At 38.6% G+C, this 19,779-nt stretch overlaps 1 protein-coding gene across 3 annotated transcripts in view; it reads left to right on the forward strand.

The window, feature by feature from the left end:
• LOC108711286 (death-associated protein kinase 2) overlaps nt 1–19,779 on the forward strand; it is a 54,506-nt gene that overhangs the window by 24,016 nt on the left and 10,711 nt on the right. The window contains exons 3-10 of one of the 3 annotated variants that reach the window (XM_018252875.2): nt 2,500–2,721; nt 6,387–6,525; nt 6,965–7,094; nt 10,440–10,488; nt 10,621–10,647; nt 11,112–11,264; nt 13,473–13,518; nt 15,636–16,496. In XM_018252875.2, the coding sequence (XP_018108364.1) occupies nt 2,500–2,721; nt 6,387–6,525; nt 6,965–7,094; nt 10,440–10,488; nt 10,621–10,647; nt 11,112–11,264; nt 13,473–13,518; nt 15,636–16,280 (1,411 nt within the window). In that variant the 3' untranslated portion in view covers nt 16,281–16,496. Of the gene's footprint in view, nt 1–2,499; nt 2,722–6,386; nt 6,526–6,964; nt 7,095–10,439; nt 10,489–10,620; nt 10,648–11,111; nt 11,265–13,472; nt 13,519–15,635; nt 16,498–19,779 lie in introns of those variants that run through there. The other 2 variants (XM_018252876.2, XM_041586655.1) reach the window with 2 other exon arrangements.

Below are 19,779 nucleotides of genomic sequence, written 5' to 3' on the forward strand. Positions count from 1 at the left end.
TTAATCAATCCTAGCAAATTTCAGAAAAGTACACAAATGTTAAAATGGGAGAGAGACCTAGGTAACGTATACGACTGTACAGTGGCAAAAGGCAGAGAAATTCTCAAAATGTGTAAACCACTTTGAAATTACTAGAAAATATTATGTAAGTTTTATGTATCATCATCCCCTGTGTGTTGGCGAGAAATAAATATTCCACTTAATCTCAATGTTATCTGGCCAGTGGGTACTGCTGGATCCATCATTAGCACTTTTGAACTTGAATTTAGATACATTACCAAACAAAGCTCATACATCTATTGACAGCAGCCAGAGCTGCTATAGCCCAAAAAATGGAAAGTCACCAACATATCAAAAAGCAGTAGTATCAGTGATACAAAATTTTCAGTATGAAAAGATACTGGTAGCAATCAATATGAATGTGAAGTCTTTTTATGAGCTGTGGCTCCCCAGGATGGAACTATTTACAATGCTTAAAGGGGTTGATCACCTTTGAATTAACTTTTAGTATGATGTAGAGAGTGATATTCTGAGACAATTTGCAATAGGTTTTAATTTTTTATTGTTTGTGTTTTTTGAGTTATTTAGCTTTTTATTCAGCAGCTTTCCAGTTTGTAATTTCAACAATCTGGTTGCTAGGGTCCAAATTACTCTATTAACCACGCATTGATTTGAATGAGAGACTGGAATATGATTAGGAGAGGCCTGAGTAGAAAGATGAGTAATAAAAAGTAGAAAAAACTATAAATTTGTAGCCTTGCAGAGTATTTGTTTTTTAAATGGAGTCAGTGGTCTCTATTTGAAAGCTGGAAAGATATTGAAGAAAAAGGCAACTTATTCAAAATCTGTAACAAATAAATAATGAAGACCAAGTGAAAGGTTGCTTAAAACAGGCAATTCTATAACATACTAAAAGTTAACTTAAAGGTGAACCACTCTTTTAAAGATAGTACTGTTTTCTTTCTGTAGTTATAATTTGGTGTTTATGTAAGGATTATGATAATTATATCAATGTAAAACTGAACAGTTTGTTAATTTACATTTGTCATATTATGGAAAATGCAATCAAAATCATTCATTAAAATAAATTCACATATTCTACTGAGGATTTGTAAGAAACTTAAGCTGGCCGTAGACGCAAAGATCGGATCATATGAATCATCGTACGATCGTAGACTTTCCCATCTCCGGACCTGCCACTAACCATTCAGGTCATATAAAGTAGAAAAGAATAGATCAGCCGATGTTCTGCCCCTGACAGCAATCGTACGAAAGTTATGTCCAACAATAGCTGGTGACAGTCTCCCACTGAAAATCATACGATCGGCAATACATGCAGAGATTTTACCCGCAGCCGACAGAAATCTTTTAACCTGTCCGATCGACCAAACGACTCTCCACACACGGTCCGAAAATCATACGAATCCTCGATTCGTACGATCAGATCTTTGCGTCTATGGCCAACTTTAGAGCTTGCCCTGAACATAATTTTTACCAGTTGTTTTAAACAGTACAAAATCTAAATTTTAAAGTAAAGTCACATACTACTTCCAGTTCCAGTCTGAGCAAATCAGCAGTGGAATGCTCTGTATTATGAGCTGTTCCTTATCTAAATGCCTAGCAGGCTGTAGCTGGGGAAGGTAAGTCATTTGTGTATATATAATGGGCTTCTCATTAGATTGCTGATTTGAGAATGAGAGACATATAAGGGCAGATTTACATAGAGTTGAATATCGAGGGTTAATTAACGCTCGATATTCGACTGTCAAAGTTAAATCCTTCGACTTTGAATATCGAAGTCAAAGGATTTAGCGCTATTCGTTCGATCGAATGATTTTTAAATCCTTCGATTTTAATCCATCGATCAAACGATTTTTCTTCAACAAAAAAAAGCTACCAAAGCCTATGGGGACCTTCCCCATAGGCTAACATTGACTTTGGTAGCTTTTAGGTGGCGAACTAGGGGGTCAAAGTTTTTTCTTAAAGAGACAGTACTTCGACTATCGAATGGTCGAATAGTCGAACGATTTTTAGTCTGAATCGTTCGATTCCAAGTCAAAGGTCGAAGTAGCCCATTCAATGGTCGAAGTAGCCAAAAAAAACATTCGAAATTCAAAGTTTTTTTCCTCTATTCCTTCACTCAAGCTAAGTAAATGGGCCCCTTATTGTGGCTTTGTTTTTTCTTTGGCAATTTTTTGCAGAGGTATCCACACAGAGGGAGCAATTTGAATTTGTTCCTATTTTTGTTTGGTTTCCTTCTTTTTGATATATAGGTATGGTAAGTTTCACTTTTTGAACTACTGTACATCCAATTTTTTAACAGACAAAGTCAGAAATGCTGGTGAAAATGGTTAGTAGGTAGAGTGCTTTCCTAAACACATGCCAACACTGTATATTGTCTAGCCATGCATTACATACACAGTTCACCATTACTATGTATGTGTCTCTGCATATCAGTTTCTGTACTTACTCTTGCCTACAACTTTGCAATTTACCTAGTGGACAGTTTGCCATAGTAAAAAGATGCAGAGAGAGGAAAACAGAAGTAGAATATGCAGCCAAGTTCATCAAGAAACGCCAGAGCCCTGCCAGCCGCAGAGGGGTGATTCGGGAAGAGATTGAACGAGAAGTAGACATCCTGAAAGATATCAAGCACCCAAACATTATCACTTTGCAGGATGTTTATGAGAACAAGACTGATGTGGTCCTCGTCCTGGAGCTGTGAGTTCAAAACTTAAGGTCTTAGATTTTTGAGTACATTGGCATAAAATGCTTGATTCAGCAATGGTTTCTGCATAAATTGTTAAGTAATGCTATTGTTTCAAAAGTTCCTCCTTTAAAATATTTCTATCTATGCATAGAATATCTTTGTTGCTGTCTGACACATGCACATATGCAAATGCAAATATGTTCTACACATTTGCAAACCATCAAGACATTCTTGAAACTATGACTTTAGACCTTTAAGGGGGATTCTGGCTAAAGATTGGACCTTCAAGTGGGCTTGGACCGAAAAAGTCATTCATGTAAAGCAGGAGTGCCCATACTTTTCTAATGTGAGGTCTACTTTTAGTGATATTGTCCCATTAGGATCTACATGTTATGTATTGTGTTATATATTGAACTCATTGATCAGTTTAAAGGTTCAGTATCTCTTTAGTAGTAATGATCCAGGCCTTCAAAGTTGTCACAGGAGTTTCCAATCTTAGATGATCTGTGTGCTTTGAAAAGCTGAAAGTTTGCCTGTTAAATAAGCTGATGTTACAGGGCTGATAAACAATTCTAACATTCTAAAAATGGTTTTAATTTTGCTGGTTTCTGCCATGTACCAGTAATTATTTACTAACCAGCCACAGCCTTATATTTTGACATTTATATTTTATATATTCAGTATGTCGTGCGTTGGTCTCTAAACTCAGCAACTGACAGCAGCACAGAGCATGTGCATTGAATCAGCAGAAAAGAATATGGGGGGAGCTACTGGGGGAATCTTTGGAGGCACACACTTTCACCACTAAAGGCCTGTGGTTGCCTTTGGCTAATAAAAAAAGCCCCAAAACAACATTTCTGCCCTTCTTTAATTACATTTTAATGTCCTTTAAGCATCCATAATGAGAATACATGTTCTAGTAAAGGAAAATATTCTGAGCAAAACCTTGCACCACTAATGGTATTTCTTTATACTATACCATATCTTCATAAGCAGTAAATGTTTATGATAAAATGAAAAACAAGACGAGGATATAAATTGATTCTCACAAATCTGTTGAATAGTAGTAATATATCACAATCTGTCCAAAATAGTTCTACATTTTTCTGAAGAGAAAGATATTACATTTTCTCTCAGCATGTGAACAGGACATGGGCTTGTGTGTGAAGTTTAAGACCAAAGTTAGAGTAGTAGTCTTATATGTGGTTCACCAGCAGGATATTGCATGCCATTAACTTCCTCTAGATTTCAGTACACTGTTTATAATAGATAAAATAAACCTTTTTTATTTTACACTTGTTAAATTAGAATATATTTGGATCAGCCTCTTGGTTTTGATAATGCCAAGTGTTTAAATGTACTTACAGTGATTCTGCCACGTTATTTAAAGATCATGGAATAGGTCAGTTTCACTTTAATGTAACAGCTTTAGGACTCATTTACACAATTCAAGTGCAGTTTATTAGATCAATACTCTAATGAGCATTCTAGGACAATTGCAATTAGGGTTGCCACCTGTCCGTTTGTGACCCGGACAGCCCGGTATTTTGAGGGGCTGCCTGGGTCTATACTTGCTGCCTGGTTTTACAAATAAGGAAAACCGGGCGGGATTCCCTTGATTGACACGGCGATCGGCCAATTACTGATCGCTGCTTCATAGCCCGCCCACTGACGTCATGGGTCCACCCACTGACGTCATAGCCCCACCCACTGATGTCACATGTCCGCCCACTGACGTCACTGACACGCCCACTGATGTCACGGACCCGTCTGTACATCCATATATATATATTTAAGAGAACAAGCACTCCCATATATAAAAAATTCTCATTTATTTCTGTTGCATCAATATCCAACGTTTCGGTCCCTGCTATGATATATATATATATATATATATATAAACCAAGGCCGGGGGGAGGGGTACCCCGTGTTCGGTACATGCACAGGCCTGATACCTAGTACAACAACCAAAAAATGTAGAGAAAACAGACTCGAAGATTAAAGAGAGTGAGGAGAGGAGGTATAATAGGTTGGAAAGTGGGCCCTCAGCCTAAGATATATATATATATACATATATATATATATGTATAAAAAGGGTAAAGAGGGAGGGGGTACCCCGTGTTCGGTACATGCACAAGCCTGATACCTAGTACAACAACCGAAAAATGTAAGGTGTCCCGAAAACATTTAATGCTTAGAATGTTAGTATAGCCTTTGCAATTAGTTCTGATTTTTTTGTTATTTGTGGTTTTTGAGTTATTTCGCTTTTTATTCAGCAGCTCTCTAGTTTGCAATTTCAACAATCTGGTTGCTAGGCTCTGAATTATCCTAGCAACCATGTATTGATTTGAATAAGAGACTGGAAAATGAATAGGAGAGCGCCTAAATAGAGTAATAAAAAGTAGCAATAACACTAAATGTGTAGCCTTACAGAGTATTTGTTTTTTAGATAGGGTCGGTGACTCCCATATGAAAGCTGGAAAAAGTCAGATGAAAAAGGCAAATAATTAAAAAAAAACGATAAAAAATAAATAATCAATGGCAATTGAAAAGTTTAGAACTCACCATTCTGTTACATAATAAAAGTTAGCTTAAAGGTTTACAACCCCTTTAAGTCAAAATCAATAAAGATAACTTTTTTATTAATAAAGGTATAAATATAATAATTAAAAATAATATCCATTGGGTGATCTGTCATTTTGGGTTCTCTTCTGTTGGAGATTGCGACAGAAGCATGCCCGGTTAAGTTAGGCTGATCTGGGTTTGGCTTCAACTATGCATGCTAGACATTTGAATGTTAGTTTTGGGGGGGCAGCATTGGGGGCCTATACATATGTGTTTGTGCTGAACCTATGGCTAAATCCAGTGGCTAGGGTTGCTACCTTTTTAATTTCATTGGCATCAAGCAGCAGTGGCATAACTACCAGGGTAGCAGGGGGTGCGATTGGGCAAGGGCCCGCACCCCCTCAGGGCCCCCCCAGCAGCTCACGCGCCACGATTCCCGGGCGGTTCCGGGTGTACGGAGGGGGGCCCGGCAGCGCGTCCCGCGCCAGGGCCCGCCCCCCTCTAGTTATGTCACTGTCAAGCAGCATTTTTACTGACCAAGTGGCAACACAACCAGTGGTGTAGCTGAGGGGGTACCCCCTCTTTCATGAGCAGCACATATACAGACTATACCGTGCTCCTTATGCTTATGAATGCTTTGATACCCTTGTTTCAAGGCTATTTTAGACTTATCTTCATAGTCCAACTCTAAAAGGTAAGTTACAAGGTTACTACTATGTTTTTATGGCCACATCTTGTCACTACAACTGTCCTTGTCACCATAAACCTACATAATATAATCTTCAGCTTACCACTTTAGTAGTGTACTGCACAACTCCTTTGCCATGACATCATTACATATTATATTATAATACAGTATATATGTGCCCCAGTATTGCCCAGTATAAAAACAGACTGTTCAGCAATTCAAAACCTCACTTTTTCCAGCAGGAGTTTTCCAGAGATTCCTTGCCCGGTGGGCCCTACCCCATTTCAGTCAATCCAGTCTCATTAATGTTATAAAAAAATGCAAAGCCATAAGCTAGCCAGGTGATAACATTTCTGTTTATAAATTGTATAAATTATAGCCAACCACTTCACACTGAAAAGGTTTTATCTTTTCTCTTTTTAGTGTTTCTGGTGGAGAGCTCTTTGATTTTCTGGCTCAGAAGGAATCACTTAGTGAGGAAGAAGCTACCAGATTCATCAAACAGATACTAGAAGGAGTTAATTACCTACACGCCCGCAAAATTGCACACTTTGACTTAAAGGTGAGATTAAAGGGCAGGTACTATGTAAAAATAAATTGTTTAGCAAATAAGGCTAAAGTAAAGTTTTCCAAAACCAAAACAGCATTTGTGATTGAGTAACTCAGTGCTACTTGTTGAATGGTAGTAGTACATAGGAAGATTTGTTGCTCATGATTTTTTATGCGCGCGGCTGCAGGCAACAAATCTCCCGTAAATGCCTTTCCATTGCCAATAATTGAAATCGCTGGCGGTATGACCGACATATCGCTAAATCACCCCAAAGTTTCCTCCGGAGACAACTTTGAGTGATTTAGCAATAAGTTGGGCATACCACCAGCAACTTCATTATTGCCACTTTCATTGTTTCTCACAGTGACCTTCCAAAAAGAGCATATTATTTTTTTAAAAGAAATGTAAAAGTAATGTACTTAGTTACTAATGTTTATTTTAACATTTTCAGCCAGAAAACATCATGCTTTTAGATAAAACAATCGCTATGCCACATATCAAACTGATAGATTTTGGTCTGGCACATACAATAGAGGATGGGGTGGAATTCAAGAATATTTTCGGGACTCCTGAGTTTGTAGGTGAGTATTAGTTTTCATTTAGGCTTTACAATTATCATCATCTTTGGTACACGAATATTAACTATTGCTATACACCGTGTTTTTCAGCCACAATGACTCCTTGCTCCATAGAGCTTTCAGACTAAAGGTTAGGTGGCCATATATGGATAGATTTCATTGTGTAAAACAACTGATTTTAGCACGATCTGATAAACTCATCTAATTATCAGTACATGGGGTGCAAGCAACCGACAGAATCGTCCCAACAGTAGATTGTGCAGTCAGATAATAATAATTAAATGATTGTTTGCTGCACATGCCTTTTGTGAAAGTAAACAAAGGGACACAGTCATTGTTTAATATATTTGAGATCTTGCAGCCTACATGACAAACATACGAACAGATGGGCAAATTCACTATGCGTCAAAGCGCCTAACGCTAGCGTCAATTCACTAGCGTAGGCCATTTTCGTTACTTCGCAAATTCACTAACGGATGCTGGCGTAACTTCGCTAGTGTAACTCCGCACCCTTACGCCTGGTATATTTGCGCAACGGACATAACTACACAAATTCACTAACGCGCGCATTGTTCTGAATGCTACCTTTTACGCTAGATTTTAGAAAAAATTTTCTAAGTCCCAAAAAACGCTGGCATTTTTTCTATATTATGGGTGATAGGCTGAAAAAGATCGAAAACATTTTTGGGGCTCCTTCCCCCCTACATTTCCTAACTCATGGCAACTTAACTATACAGTGGGCACATGTGTAGGGCAAAATAAAAATTTTATTTGATGTTTTGAAGGTTTCCCAGGCATTTGTAGTGCTGCTACATATTCCTCCATTGAAATTTGAATTTGGCGCCATATGCAAATTAACCATCGCTAGCGTAACTTCGCTCCGCTTAGCGAATCAACGCTAGCGCAACTTCGCAACCTTATGCTACCCCTGAGCGCAACTTCGGATTTTAGTGAATTTGCGAAGCGCTGGCGAAACTACGCCTGGCGAAGTGCGGCGAAGTTACACCAGGCGCAACTACGAATCTTAGTGAATGTCCCACGTAGGGGCAAATTCACTAAGATTCGAAGTTGCGCCAGGCGCAACTTCGCCGCACTTCACCGCACTTCGCCAGGCGTAGTTTCGCCCTATCTATTCTATTGAACTTCGCCAGGTCTGAGGTGGCGAAGGAAGTCTAGCGTAAAAGGTAGCGTTCAGTACACTGCGCAAGTTAGTGAATTTGCGTAGTTACGTCGCTAGCGAAAATTCGCCTGGCGTAAGGGTGCAAAGTAACACTAGCGAAACTACGCCAGCGTTCGTTAGTGAATTTGCGCAGTAACAAAAATGCCATACGCTAGCGAATTAATGCTAGCGTTCGGCGCTTCGCGGCTTAGTGAATTTACCCCATAGTCTCCACATATATCGTTTACTGTGGAAGGGTGAATCTTTCTTCCAAACTATCGTTAAGATTGCTGCCGTGTTTAGTGCACTGGATATTCAGTGACTTTCCCTAGGTAACAAGGAGTTGGCAGCCAAGTAACACCCTAGCTGAGTCTGAGCCCTATGATTTATCCCATATAATATGTCTGTGTTGTTTTGAGCTGCAAATATTATGGTCTTGAAGTACATATTTTTTTACTGTAGTTATCCTGTATTTTACTGTGATATAAATATAATGTACATGTTGTAATAGTCACTAAAATAGTGCTAAAACACGGAGAAATGGCTGTACCATTATTATTATTACAGTTATAGGATCTTTTATCTGGAATGCTTGGGACCTGGGGTTTTCCAGAAAATTGATCTTTCCATAATTTGGATCACCATACCCTAAACCTGATACAAAATTATTTAATCATTAAATAAACAGAATTGTTTTGCCACCAATGTGGGTCCATGTAGCTTAACTATCATCAAGTACAATGTACTGTTTTATTTTTACAGAGAAAAAAGAAATCATTTGTAAAAAAAAAAAAAAAAGAGAAATTTTTGCTTAAAATGGAGTTGGTCTTCGCACAATTCAGATCTTTCTGGATAACAAGTTTCTGAATAAGGGATCCCATACTTGTACCAATTATTTAAAAATATAAAGCATATACTGTAACCATCTTGAATTGGCATAATAGATAAGAAATTATAATGCAGGAAAAATAGATCGATTTTAAGACACACTGTGAATTTTCTGCAGAAGAAGTAAAGTCCAGTATACAGTATAACAATTTATGAGGAACAGTGAATAACAGTTCAGCCAGTTGCATAAAGTTTAGACTAGGGAAGAGCGTTTGTTTTATCAGCTGATATAGATTCACAGTAAAATTTATGTTTTTGCAAGTGGCAAAAATTTCATGAATCTGTGCTAGAATTTCACAGTGCATTATAATTTTTAAGAAAAAAAGACAAAACCCGCTAATTGACTCCAATGCATTCTGCAAAAGAAAAATCCAGATAAAAAAACAGCCTATTGACTCCAATGCATTTGACACAAGAAAAAAAACCTCTGCATCGAAATGCCCATTGACTCCACCACGTTCACCAGATGTTGGACCTTACCCAACAGCAGAAGGATGTATGTGTTGTTCTGATGATATACATTAAGAGGAACAAAAAGCTATTTTATTCCTACCTGCAGCTAGGGTTGCCACCTGGTCGGTATTTTACCGACCAGGTGGCAATGATGGCTAATCTCAATGTTATTTATAGGGAAAAAAGATAAATATATAGGAAGGCCGGTATTTTTTTCTAGAAAAGGTGGCAACCCAACCTGCAGCCCAAGGCCACTTCGTTCTGATCTTGCTCACTCCTGCACCTTTAGACTTAGTTGTATAACCCCATTTACTTTACAGCGCTGCAAAATATGTTGGCACTATATAAATACATGTTAATAATAATAATAATAAAAAATAATAATATTTCTGTGCTCAAAACACTTACAGCTACATGTACCATTAACATAAAGGTAACATGGTTACAGGCAGCATACAAGTATTTTAGGCGATATAACAAACAAATACTGGGGGACTCTTTAAACTGGCATCAAGACTTCACCTCTGATGATTGTGCTCCAAAGGCTCCATTGGCAAAAGCTATAGGGGTTTTCTTTGACATTTTTCTTTTGAGTGCTACAGTGAAAGGTTAAACTTGATGGACAACTCAGTTTGCAATAAGATAAATATAGTCATGCTCACGAGACCAAATTGGTAATAAACATTTTCAGTAAAAGGTGTAATTTGTTTCTTTTCAGTATTGGACTCTATACTATAAACAGTAAACATCTGAAGTAGTGAATTGCAAGTCACTCGTTTTGAATGTACAAAGTATAGGTGAATTACATATTACTGACATTGTCTAACTATGTACGGTTTCCACTGCAGCTCCTGAAATAGTCAATTATGAGCCACTGGGCTTGGCTGCAGATATGTGGTAAGTTTTCTCTTTTCATGTAACTGTGGAGAGCCAATTGGGAGTGGGGGAGGGATTAGCTATCTCTCAAAGTGGCCCTCTGTCAGTCAAGGCAGTTTATAAACAAAGCACTTACTGATCTCTCTGTTACAGGAGCATTGGAGTAATCACCTACATACTGTAAGTATTATACCTTAGGAGTGAATCTGTTTGACCAGTGTTATTTTAATTTTGGGTTTTGATTTAATATATTATTCAGTAGTCGTGCAGAAACATCAATATTGTATAGCTATTCAATTCCCAAACCTGTGAGGCTTTTCCCATAGCAGGGCACAATGTGCTGGTTGGGAGGCCCAGCCTGAATTGCTAAATAAGGTGACAGGATTATTGCAATTATTTTTATTTCAGAAAGATTGTGCTGAGAGGTGCATGCATTATAAAAATAGTGACCCCTCAAAGTTTAAAAATGTACCTTTTTTAAATAAAAATGCTGAAACCATGTATGTTTGTCATTGGATTTGTTATGTTTCGTCAGTATACATTATGATTACAGTATGTTCCGATTGCTCATTCACACTTATGGGGGAATTGTGAAATCTAATGTCAGTGCTTTGTAACTTGATGCCTCCCTTAACTATTTTCAGGCTTAGTGGGGCATCTCCATTCCTGGGAGAAAACAAACAAGAGACACTGTCCAACATTACTGCTGTCAACTATGAGTTTGATGAGGAATTTTTCAGCCACACAAGTGAACTTGCTAAAGACTTCATCAGGAAGCTTCTAGTAAAGGACACAAGGTTAGAGGTCATGACAAGAGCTCTGATGCCCTATCTATTTTTAAGCAGAACTGCTGTTTTGTTGCAATGTGGAGGAAAGGTGGATTTAATGGGGTTTGCCAGTATGTTAGGCATCCCCCTGTGAATCCATTCCAGTCAAACTTTCTATTTCTGAGCCACAACTCTTTTTTAGGCAAGGGCATATGTAGCATAATATCTGTTTCCTCCACCTGTGTTTTGTACTCAGGCTGAGCAGATTGGCATGGAAATGCAAAAGTATGCCAATGCCGGGCCTGTTGCTGGAGCGACAGGAGTGAGCTCATGAAAGTAGATCCACTTTCCTGTGTCTATGTACAAAACACAGACAAAAGAAAGCAGACAATCCTCTACGTGTGCCCATGCCCTTAGGGGAAAAAAACACAAAGTGCAGTGTAAGTTATCAGAACAACCTAATATAAGAAGCACAAACAAATAAAAACAAGAAAAGATTAAGAATATGAAAACCTTAAAATCCTCGTTTTCACAAGAGTTTTCATACAAATAAAAGCGTAGAAAAACCTGAAATCCTTTAAAATCATGAAGCAAAGAAAGGTTTTCCAAGTGAAAAGGGACTGCTTCCATTGACTTCTACATGGCCTTGCCAGCTTGTAGATGGTTTTCTATTAGTGTTTTTCACTTAATAAATTAAGACTTTTTCGTGGTTTTGAGTAATTAGCATAAGTTTTTAGTGCTAAAAATAGAATTCGGAAGACAAACTCCCCCCCCCTCCGCCCTTATGGGCTGATTTACTAACAGTCAAATATGCAAAGATTTGTGGAAAAAAGTATTATAGTAGTTCACAGCTTTACACACATATGGTATATGCACATATTTAGGGGCAAAAATATGTAAAAAAAAAAATCAGCATTAAAATACATTTCACATATCCATACATGCCATAGCCATCATATTTATTGAAACTGTATTTTGATTTAATGTCAATGTTTAGCCAAGTGTGACATTGTGGTATAAATGTAGGGTTTACCTGAAAATGTGTGCGTAAACAACCACACTAAGGGGCACATTTACTAAGTTCGAGTGAAGGAATAGAAGAAAAAATACTTCGAATTTCAAATGTTTTTTTTGGCTACTTCAACCATCGAATTGGCTGCTTCGACCTTCGACTACGACTTTGACTTCAAATCGAACGATTCAAACTAAAAATCGTTCGACTATTTGACCATCCAATAGTCGAAGTACTGTCTCTTTAAAAAAAACTTCGACCAAGTACCTAAAACCTACCGAACATCAATGTCAGGCTATGGGGAAGGTCCCCATAGGCTTCCTATATATTTTTGATCAAAGGAAAATCGTTCGATCGATAGATTAAAATCCGATTTTTCCTTTGATCGTAGGAAATGCGGTAAATCCTTCTACTTCGTTATTCGAAGTCGAAGGATTTTACTGCGACGGTCGAATATCGAGGGTTAATTAACCCTCGATATTCAACCCTAAGTAAATGTGCCCCTTTGTGCCACGGTTTTACACCACTTTTCACACAGAATGGTTGCCCCCTCTATTTATTCCATTGACTTTAATGTGTTAAGCCAGTTCTAGAATGTTGTAAAAAAAAAAAGTGCAATTTTAGGCATTAGTCTTCCATAAAAAGTACACAGCTTTATAACTATCCTTTATTTATAGAATTCTGACATATTTTGCGGCACTGGACAGAGATTGTACATCATAGACAACATTCCTAGCCCAAGTGCAGCTTAGATTCCTTATCTCTTTCACACACAGTAGTCAATTTTATCAGGAGCCATTTATCTTTCTAGTATGTTTTTTGAGTGTGGGAGGAAACAGGAGTATTTGAAGGAAATCCAAGCAAGCATGGACATAACATACAGTGTCCTGGCTGGAATCAAACCTAGGACCCCAGAGCTGGAAGGCAAAAATTCTTACCATCATGCTCTTTTTTTAAAATCATTATTCAAATTTCTATTGGTCTACATCATGCTACTGTATATCTCCTTATAATGAAGTATCTCCATAAAATTGTCCCTGATGTCTTTCAGCTGGCTTCTGCTGAAAGTTTTAAAAACTATTTGCACAAAAGAAGAGCTAGTGTATATTTTCCCATATGCTTTTAAACATTTACATTTCTGAATAAGTGAGCAATGTACTTCCTAATGTTACACCTACTATGGACTTTACACCATCAGCATTTTCTATGTCCTTTTTTCTATTTAGGAAACGTCTTTCTATTCAGGAAGCCCTGCGTCACCCTTGGATCACGGTGAGTTTAACTAATGTCTTGCATGTATTTGAGTGCTAGATAACATTCATAGGAATATTTTTATGATTACAGATTTTTCTTTTTTTTTCCAACAACGATCTAACAAACTGTTTGGAACACTAAAATGCTGATAACAAAAGTCCTACAAAGCATGTGAGAACAATAGGTAAAGGACAAATAAACCCTTTAACCAGGGCCGATCCTGCGCATTTCGCCGCCTGAGGCGGGCTTCGTTTTGCCGCCTCCCCCCTCCCCACGGCACGCACTTTTCCAGGGTGGGGTCCACGACTCTAGTGCAGAGCACGCAGTTGCGCGCTCTGCACTAGAAGAGCCGAATTTCCGGATTGAAAACCAGAGATTCTGCTTTTAGTTACCAGGAGCGGCATTTTTGCTGCCCCTAGTAACCAGGGGGGTACTGCTGCCTGAGGCGAGTGCCTCAACTCGCCGCCCCTGCCTTTAACAGTAGAATTGTGCTTCATAGAGAGTAATAAGGGTGAACAAATAATCTCAGTACAGTTTTGTTGCAGAATTTGTGGTTGTGCCCACAGCAAGATTTTTCACAAATGTAAAATTTCAACATGCACCCTGTTTTGTCATGAAAAAATGTGTTGTTTTAGAAAAAATAGGAAAAATTAACAATTTACTGTATAGTGACACTTTCATATTGGGTGTTATTCACATACCAATTTGGAGGGCCTCATGATTTTATTTGCCTAATATTATTATAATTATTAACACATATTTATAAAGCTCCAACATATTCGGTGGTGCTATACAGTAGATGGGTATAAACACTAAACAGAATATATCTAAAATACTTTTTTTATTCATATGTACACAGTGTCAGACTGGCCCACCAGGATACCAGGAAAACTCCCGGTGGGCCCAGGTTTCAGTGGGTTTTCATGCTGCTAAACTTTTGGTCTATTTCATGGCCATTCCCTATTTCTATGAAGACAAAGAGGCTAAATAGATGGAATAATTGATTATAGTATAAAGAAAACAGACTAGGAGAATATAGGTTGATTGAGGAGATGAAGAATATTAGTACTCAGAGTGGGCCTCTGGTCTAAGGGTTTATGGTGGGCCCCTGGTCTAAGGGTTTATGGTGGGCCCCTGGTCTAAGGTTTTTGGGTGGGCCCCTGGTGTCCCAGTCCGACACTGAATGTACAGGATAGACTATTTAGGAATTAATGGCATGCACCACCAACTACAAAAAATACGTTTTGTGCTTTTGTGATAACCAAATTAATTTTAAACCCTAAAAACACATTTACAGATTATAGTAAAAAAAAAAGAAGGCCTATAGCAATTTAACAATGCTCAAGCCATTGGATACTAGAACCACTCAGGAGTTCCTTAACTCTCGCATGCTTTCTTCATTCGAATACCTATAATAATTTTTTCCCCATGAAAAAAATGAAAAGCTTGGCAGGTTTTAGGTGACAATCTTTTTTTCTTTTTTTGAAAAACCTACTCAGGAAAAAAAAAAATATCGCCAGGTAGCTGAGGTATTTGAATGAAGTAACCACGTGAGAGTTTAGGAACTCCCGCATGGCTTTAGTAGGTAAATGCTCAAGCATTCTTAAATCTGCCCAAAGTATTGTCACAGAAATAAATTATTATATTAGACGAGAGCTGCTGGGGAACTAAAGTTTAAATATGTTTCTTTGCAGACTTTTATCACAGAAACATTTAAAGTCTGTTTGATACTTAAATTATGCATAGTAATAGTAAGGATCTTTACATTTAGAATCAATAAACAGCTTTCTAATAGCCGAAAATTGCTTCTAGTGATGGTTTGGAATTAGTCAGTAGACAACCAGAAATTAGCCATGCATAAATAGACAGCCCCTGCTTAAAAAAAAATACTAATTTGCAACCATAAGTAACACCGTGTTTGACGAATACCGTGATATGAGCATTTACCCAACTAATAATGTTTGTGACAATGTCTGATCTTTTTACTTTTGATGATGATGCATTGCACATTATTCTCTTATTAATATGGCACATATATTCCATGATTCTTGGTGTGTTCTTGGCATGAGCTGATGCACCTGCAGCCCTCTTTAGTCATGTCTTTTGACTTTAATATCCTACTTTCCTGCCCGAAGACACTACAGTCAAAAGAGGAAACGAAATTACATGGCACAAAAAGAACAGCCGTCCGTCAGCTAAAGACCAAGAGACTAAAGGAATACACTATGAAATCCCACTCTAGTATGCCACCTAACAACACCTATGTCAACTTTGAGAGGTTTGCACAGGTTGTGCAAGATCTATCCAGTGCAGAGAATGAATTCAGTACATTAGCCATGAACTATGACTCCTTACAAGAAGACGTAGAGGCTCTCATTTCAATTTACAATGAGAAGGAGACTTGGTATAAGGAAGAGAATGAGAATGTGAGGCATGAACTCTCTCAACTACGCTACGAATACCGAAAGGTAGAATCCATGAAAAGAAATCTTCATTATGACATATCCTCAGTGGAATCTGGTCTTGGTAGCCTCTCTGGAAAATACGCAGAACTACAGTCACGGTATGACAGTATGACCCAGGAACTGTCTGAAGACCTCCAGTTGATTCAGGATTTGGTGGATGGATTCCATGGGGGAGATGAAGGATACTGTGGTGGAAATTTTGCATCTGTGTTTACCAGGGACTTGAATGACTCATTCATGGACCTCCTTAATGGCTCTTGCAGTCAGGACCTTTTGGAGGGTCTGAAGATTCAAATAACTGACTCGCAGATGTAACAATAATTTGTAAGATCTGTTAAAGGAATAACCCAAGTATGTATCCAGCAAAATCCTCTAAAAGACCATTGCTTGAAAGTTTTTCTGCGTACCTGCAAAATGCTATATTACAGTATTTGGTTATATAGGGGCAAATTCACTAAAGGACGAAGCGCCTAACGCTAGCGTTAATTCGCTAGCATAGTGCATTTTCGTTAATTCGCCGATTCACTAACGGACGCTGGGGTAAATTCGCTAGTGTTACTTCGCACCCTTCCGCCTGGAGAATTTGCGCAACGGACGTAACTACACAAATTCACCTTTTACGCCAGACTTCCTTCGCCACCTCAGACCAGGCGAAGTGCAATAGAGTAGATAGGGATTGCTTCAGAAAAATTTAAAAATTTTCTAAGTCCCAAAAAGCGCTGGCGTTTTTTCTTTTTTTATGGGTGATAGGCTGAAAAAGATCGAAATTTTTTTTGGGGCTACCCTCCTTCTCTCCTACATTTCCTAACTCATGGCACCTTAATTATACAGTGGGCACGTGTAGGGCAAAATAAAAATGTTATTTGCTGTTTTGAAGGTTTCCCAGGCTTGTGTAGTGCTGCTACATATACCTCCATTGAAACTTCAATTTTGCGCCGTATTCAAATTAATCATCGCTAGCGTAACTTCGCTTTGCTTGGCGAATTAATGCTAGCGCAACTTCGCAACATTACGCTTCCCCTGAGCGCAACTTCGGATTTTAGTGAATTTGCGTAGCACTGGCGAAAATTCGCCTGGCGAAGCGGACGCTGGCGCAACTACGAATCTTAGTGAATTTGCCCCATAGTGTCCTGGAACTAGTGGAAAACTGTAGCATAAGCTGAGATACAGCTGCTAGACTGCTGCTGTACTTTATCTGCAAGTTGATTTTCCATCACTTAGCTTTGTGCTAATAATTTTTTACCCAATTTCCCCTCTAATAATTTTTTACCCAATTTCCCCTCCATACACAAACACCTCCCTGCAACAGCCTGATGAAAACTATAAGCTGATTGAACAAATATTAGCACATCAAGAAGCATCCTTGTGTAAAGTTCCAGAAGATCATTCTCCCTTGGGGTTCTGAAGAAGGCATAATATAATAATATAATATATAAAAACATGTGTGATGGTAAAGGCTGGATGTGTATTTGTTAGCAGCATTGACAAGAAATAAAATATATTTGTACATTATTGGTAAATAGCAAAAAAAGCTATTTACCTGATTTTCATGATTATGATTGTTTGATATTTTCTACATAGTCTCTTCTAACACACGATGAACATGCTGGAATCCTGGAAGTATGTTTTGATTCATAAGACGTGTTCATAACTAACACATCTTCCAGTTCCGGGTGCAGGATTTGCACTCTAAGCCACCCCCACCCCTCCAGTCGCACATATTCTTTACCACGCTCGCTGCAGTGTGGTCTCCAGCAGGCCCTAAGGGGGAGCGGGTCCAAGTGCAATCACACGCCCTGATCCCCTGGTAGTTATGCCACTGTTTATGGAAAGTACCTGTCTTTAGAGGTTACAGGTGGATTTTTGTCACGCAAAAATAAGCATACAGTAGGTCTTACACATGTTCAACATACTTTTGCCAACAATAACTCAACACTTCACCTCCTTCTGGGATACAATAATGCTCATTATCTGTTCACTCACACATACCACACCCATTATGATAACATTCACACATGCATGCCAGAGTGTTTAGTATGAGTCATACCTTTTATATACTTAAAAAGTAATAGATCTGTTCACACTATATAATAAGACATGGTCTCAAGGGTTGGATGTTGAAGGGGTTTTGCAAATTGATATTGCCCCCACAACTATATACTATCTACATACATGTACTTTATTCTTCTATTCTTTTTATATTCCATCAATAATTCACCTAACACAGTCCCAATTATGGTTTTGGGAACCTACCTATATGTAAACCCCAATAGCAAAACCTTGCATTTTTTTGCATTATGCCACCAAGACTGAGACTTTAGGCCTCATTTATTATAGTGGTGCAAAATAACAGGAACAAGGTGAAGAACACCTGAATAACAAGGTGAATAACAGGCACAAGGTGAAGAAAGCCTGCACTTGTCTGCCTTAAAGGAAAACCTAGATTTCCTGACGTTATTTTCCTCACATGCCCCCGATTTGCTGTGAAAGTCAAGGCAAGTGCTTTTCTGACAGCTTAGTGCAGCCCATTCGCAAGTTACCAAGTTACATTTCACCATTGTAAACAAATATAAATATATTTGTAAATGTAAACAATTATAGGGTCCCCATCAGTCCGCACTTCAGGACGTTGGTCACTGTAGAAAAGTGTCACTGTACATAGTCCATGCCTGCAGCCATTAAGAGGCGTTTCTGGGGGTTTTGCTGCCTGAGGCGGCCTTTCAAATGCTGCCCTCACACCCGGCACTTACCTTTCCAAGTGCCGGAGAAAGTCGAAGGGGAGATAGAATAACCGAAATTATGATTTAAATATCGGTATTTTTATTTTAAGGTTATTAGGAGTGGCTTTTTGCTGCCCCTGGTAATCTGGGGGACTGCTGCTGCCTGAGGTGAGTTCCTCAACTTGCCTTATGGCAGCAGTGCCCCTGAAGCCATTGACTCAAGAATGTTTCCATTTTGGGCTTACCCACCATAATATTCTGCTGTAGGGTAGCTGTTTTTCTTTTGACAGCTACAGCAATGGGACATGCTAAAATATTTATCTTCTTTTTTTTGTTTTGTTAATTATTAAAGGAACTTTGTGGCCATGCCCTTGAGAGGGTGTGGGCAGTGAGGAGTTGTCAAAAAGTGGGCATGACGCAAATAAAAATTTGTGCAAAGCACTTAATGTGCTGCACTTATATAGGTTTCCCCAAATTTCACACTGAAAATCTTGTAAACTCTTCTGTGACCTCTACTTGCTATCTTTAACTTCCCTGTGTGTTGTAGAATCCAAACACGCTGAGCAAAGCTTCAACCAAGGTACCAAGGTATGTCAGTATTCACACTACGCCAGAGGCCTTCAGACTTTCGAAATCCAAGCATTCTCTATCACATGGTTTGTTGCCACCCCCCCCATAGCCTATAACAGATCTGACTGTCCTAATACCACCTAATACCAAGGCCACAACTAGGGGCAAACAGAAGAGGCTTGTGTCTTGGGCACAATGGTGGGGGGTGCTAGGCATAATCCTCATATGAAGCCTAGCGCTAGTCTGGGCACTTGTCCCCCCAGTATCCTCAAGTCATTTAACTCCCTTCCCATTGCCAACCTTAATTCCTTTGCACATGCAGGGGGGAGTCTAAGGTGGCTGGCCAGGTAACCTAGGGTGCCCAGCTGGCTTGGCCTGGTGTTGCATTATAATCATAACCAAAATTGTTGTAGAGTTGTAGTAATATGATAAACAGCAAATCTGTAAGAAACACAAATACAGTTGACACCTTTTCTGGAGAAAAATACCTATATCCTATGTATTTATCTTTCTTCCCTATCAAC

This window comes from Xenopus laevis, chromosome 3L, assembly GCF_017654675.1.
Source record: "Xenopus laevis strain J_2021 chromosome 3L, Xenopus_laevis_v10.1, whole genome shotgun sequence".
NCBI lineage: Eukaryota > Metazoa > Chordata > Amphibia > Anura > Pipidae > Xenopus > Xenopus laevis.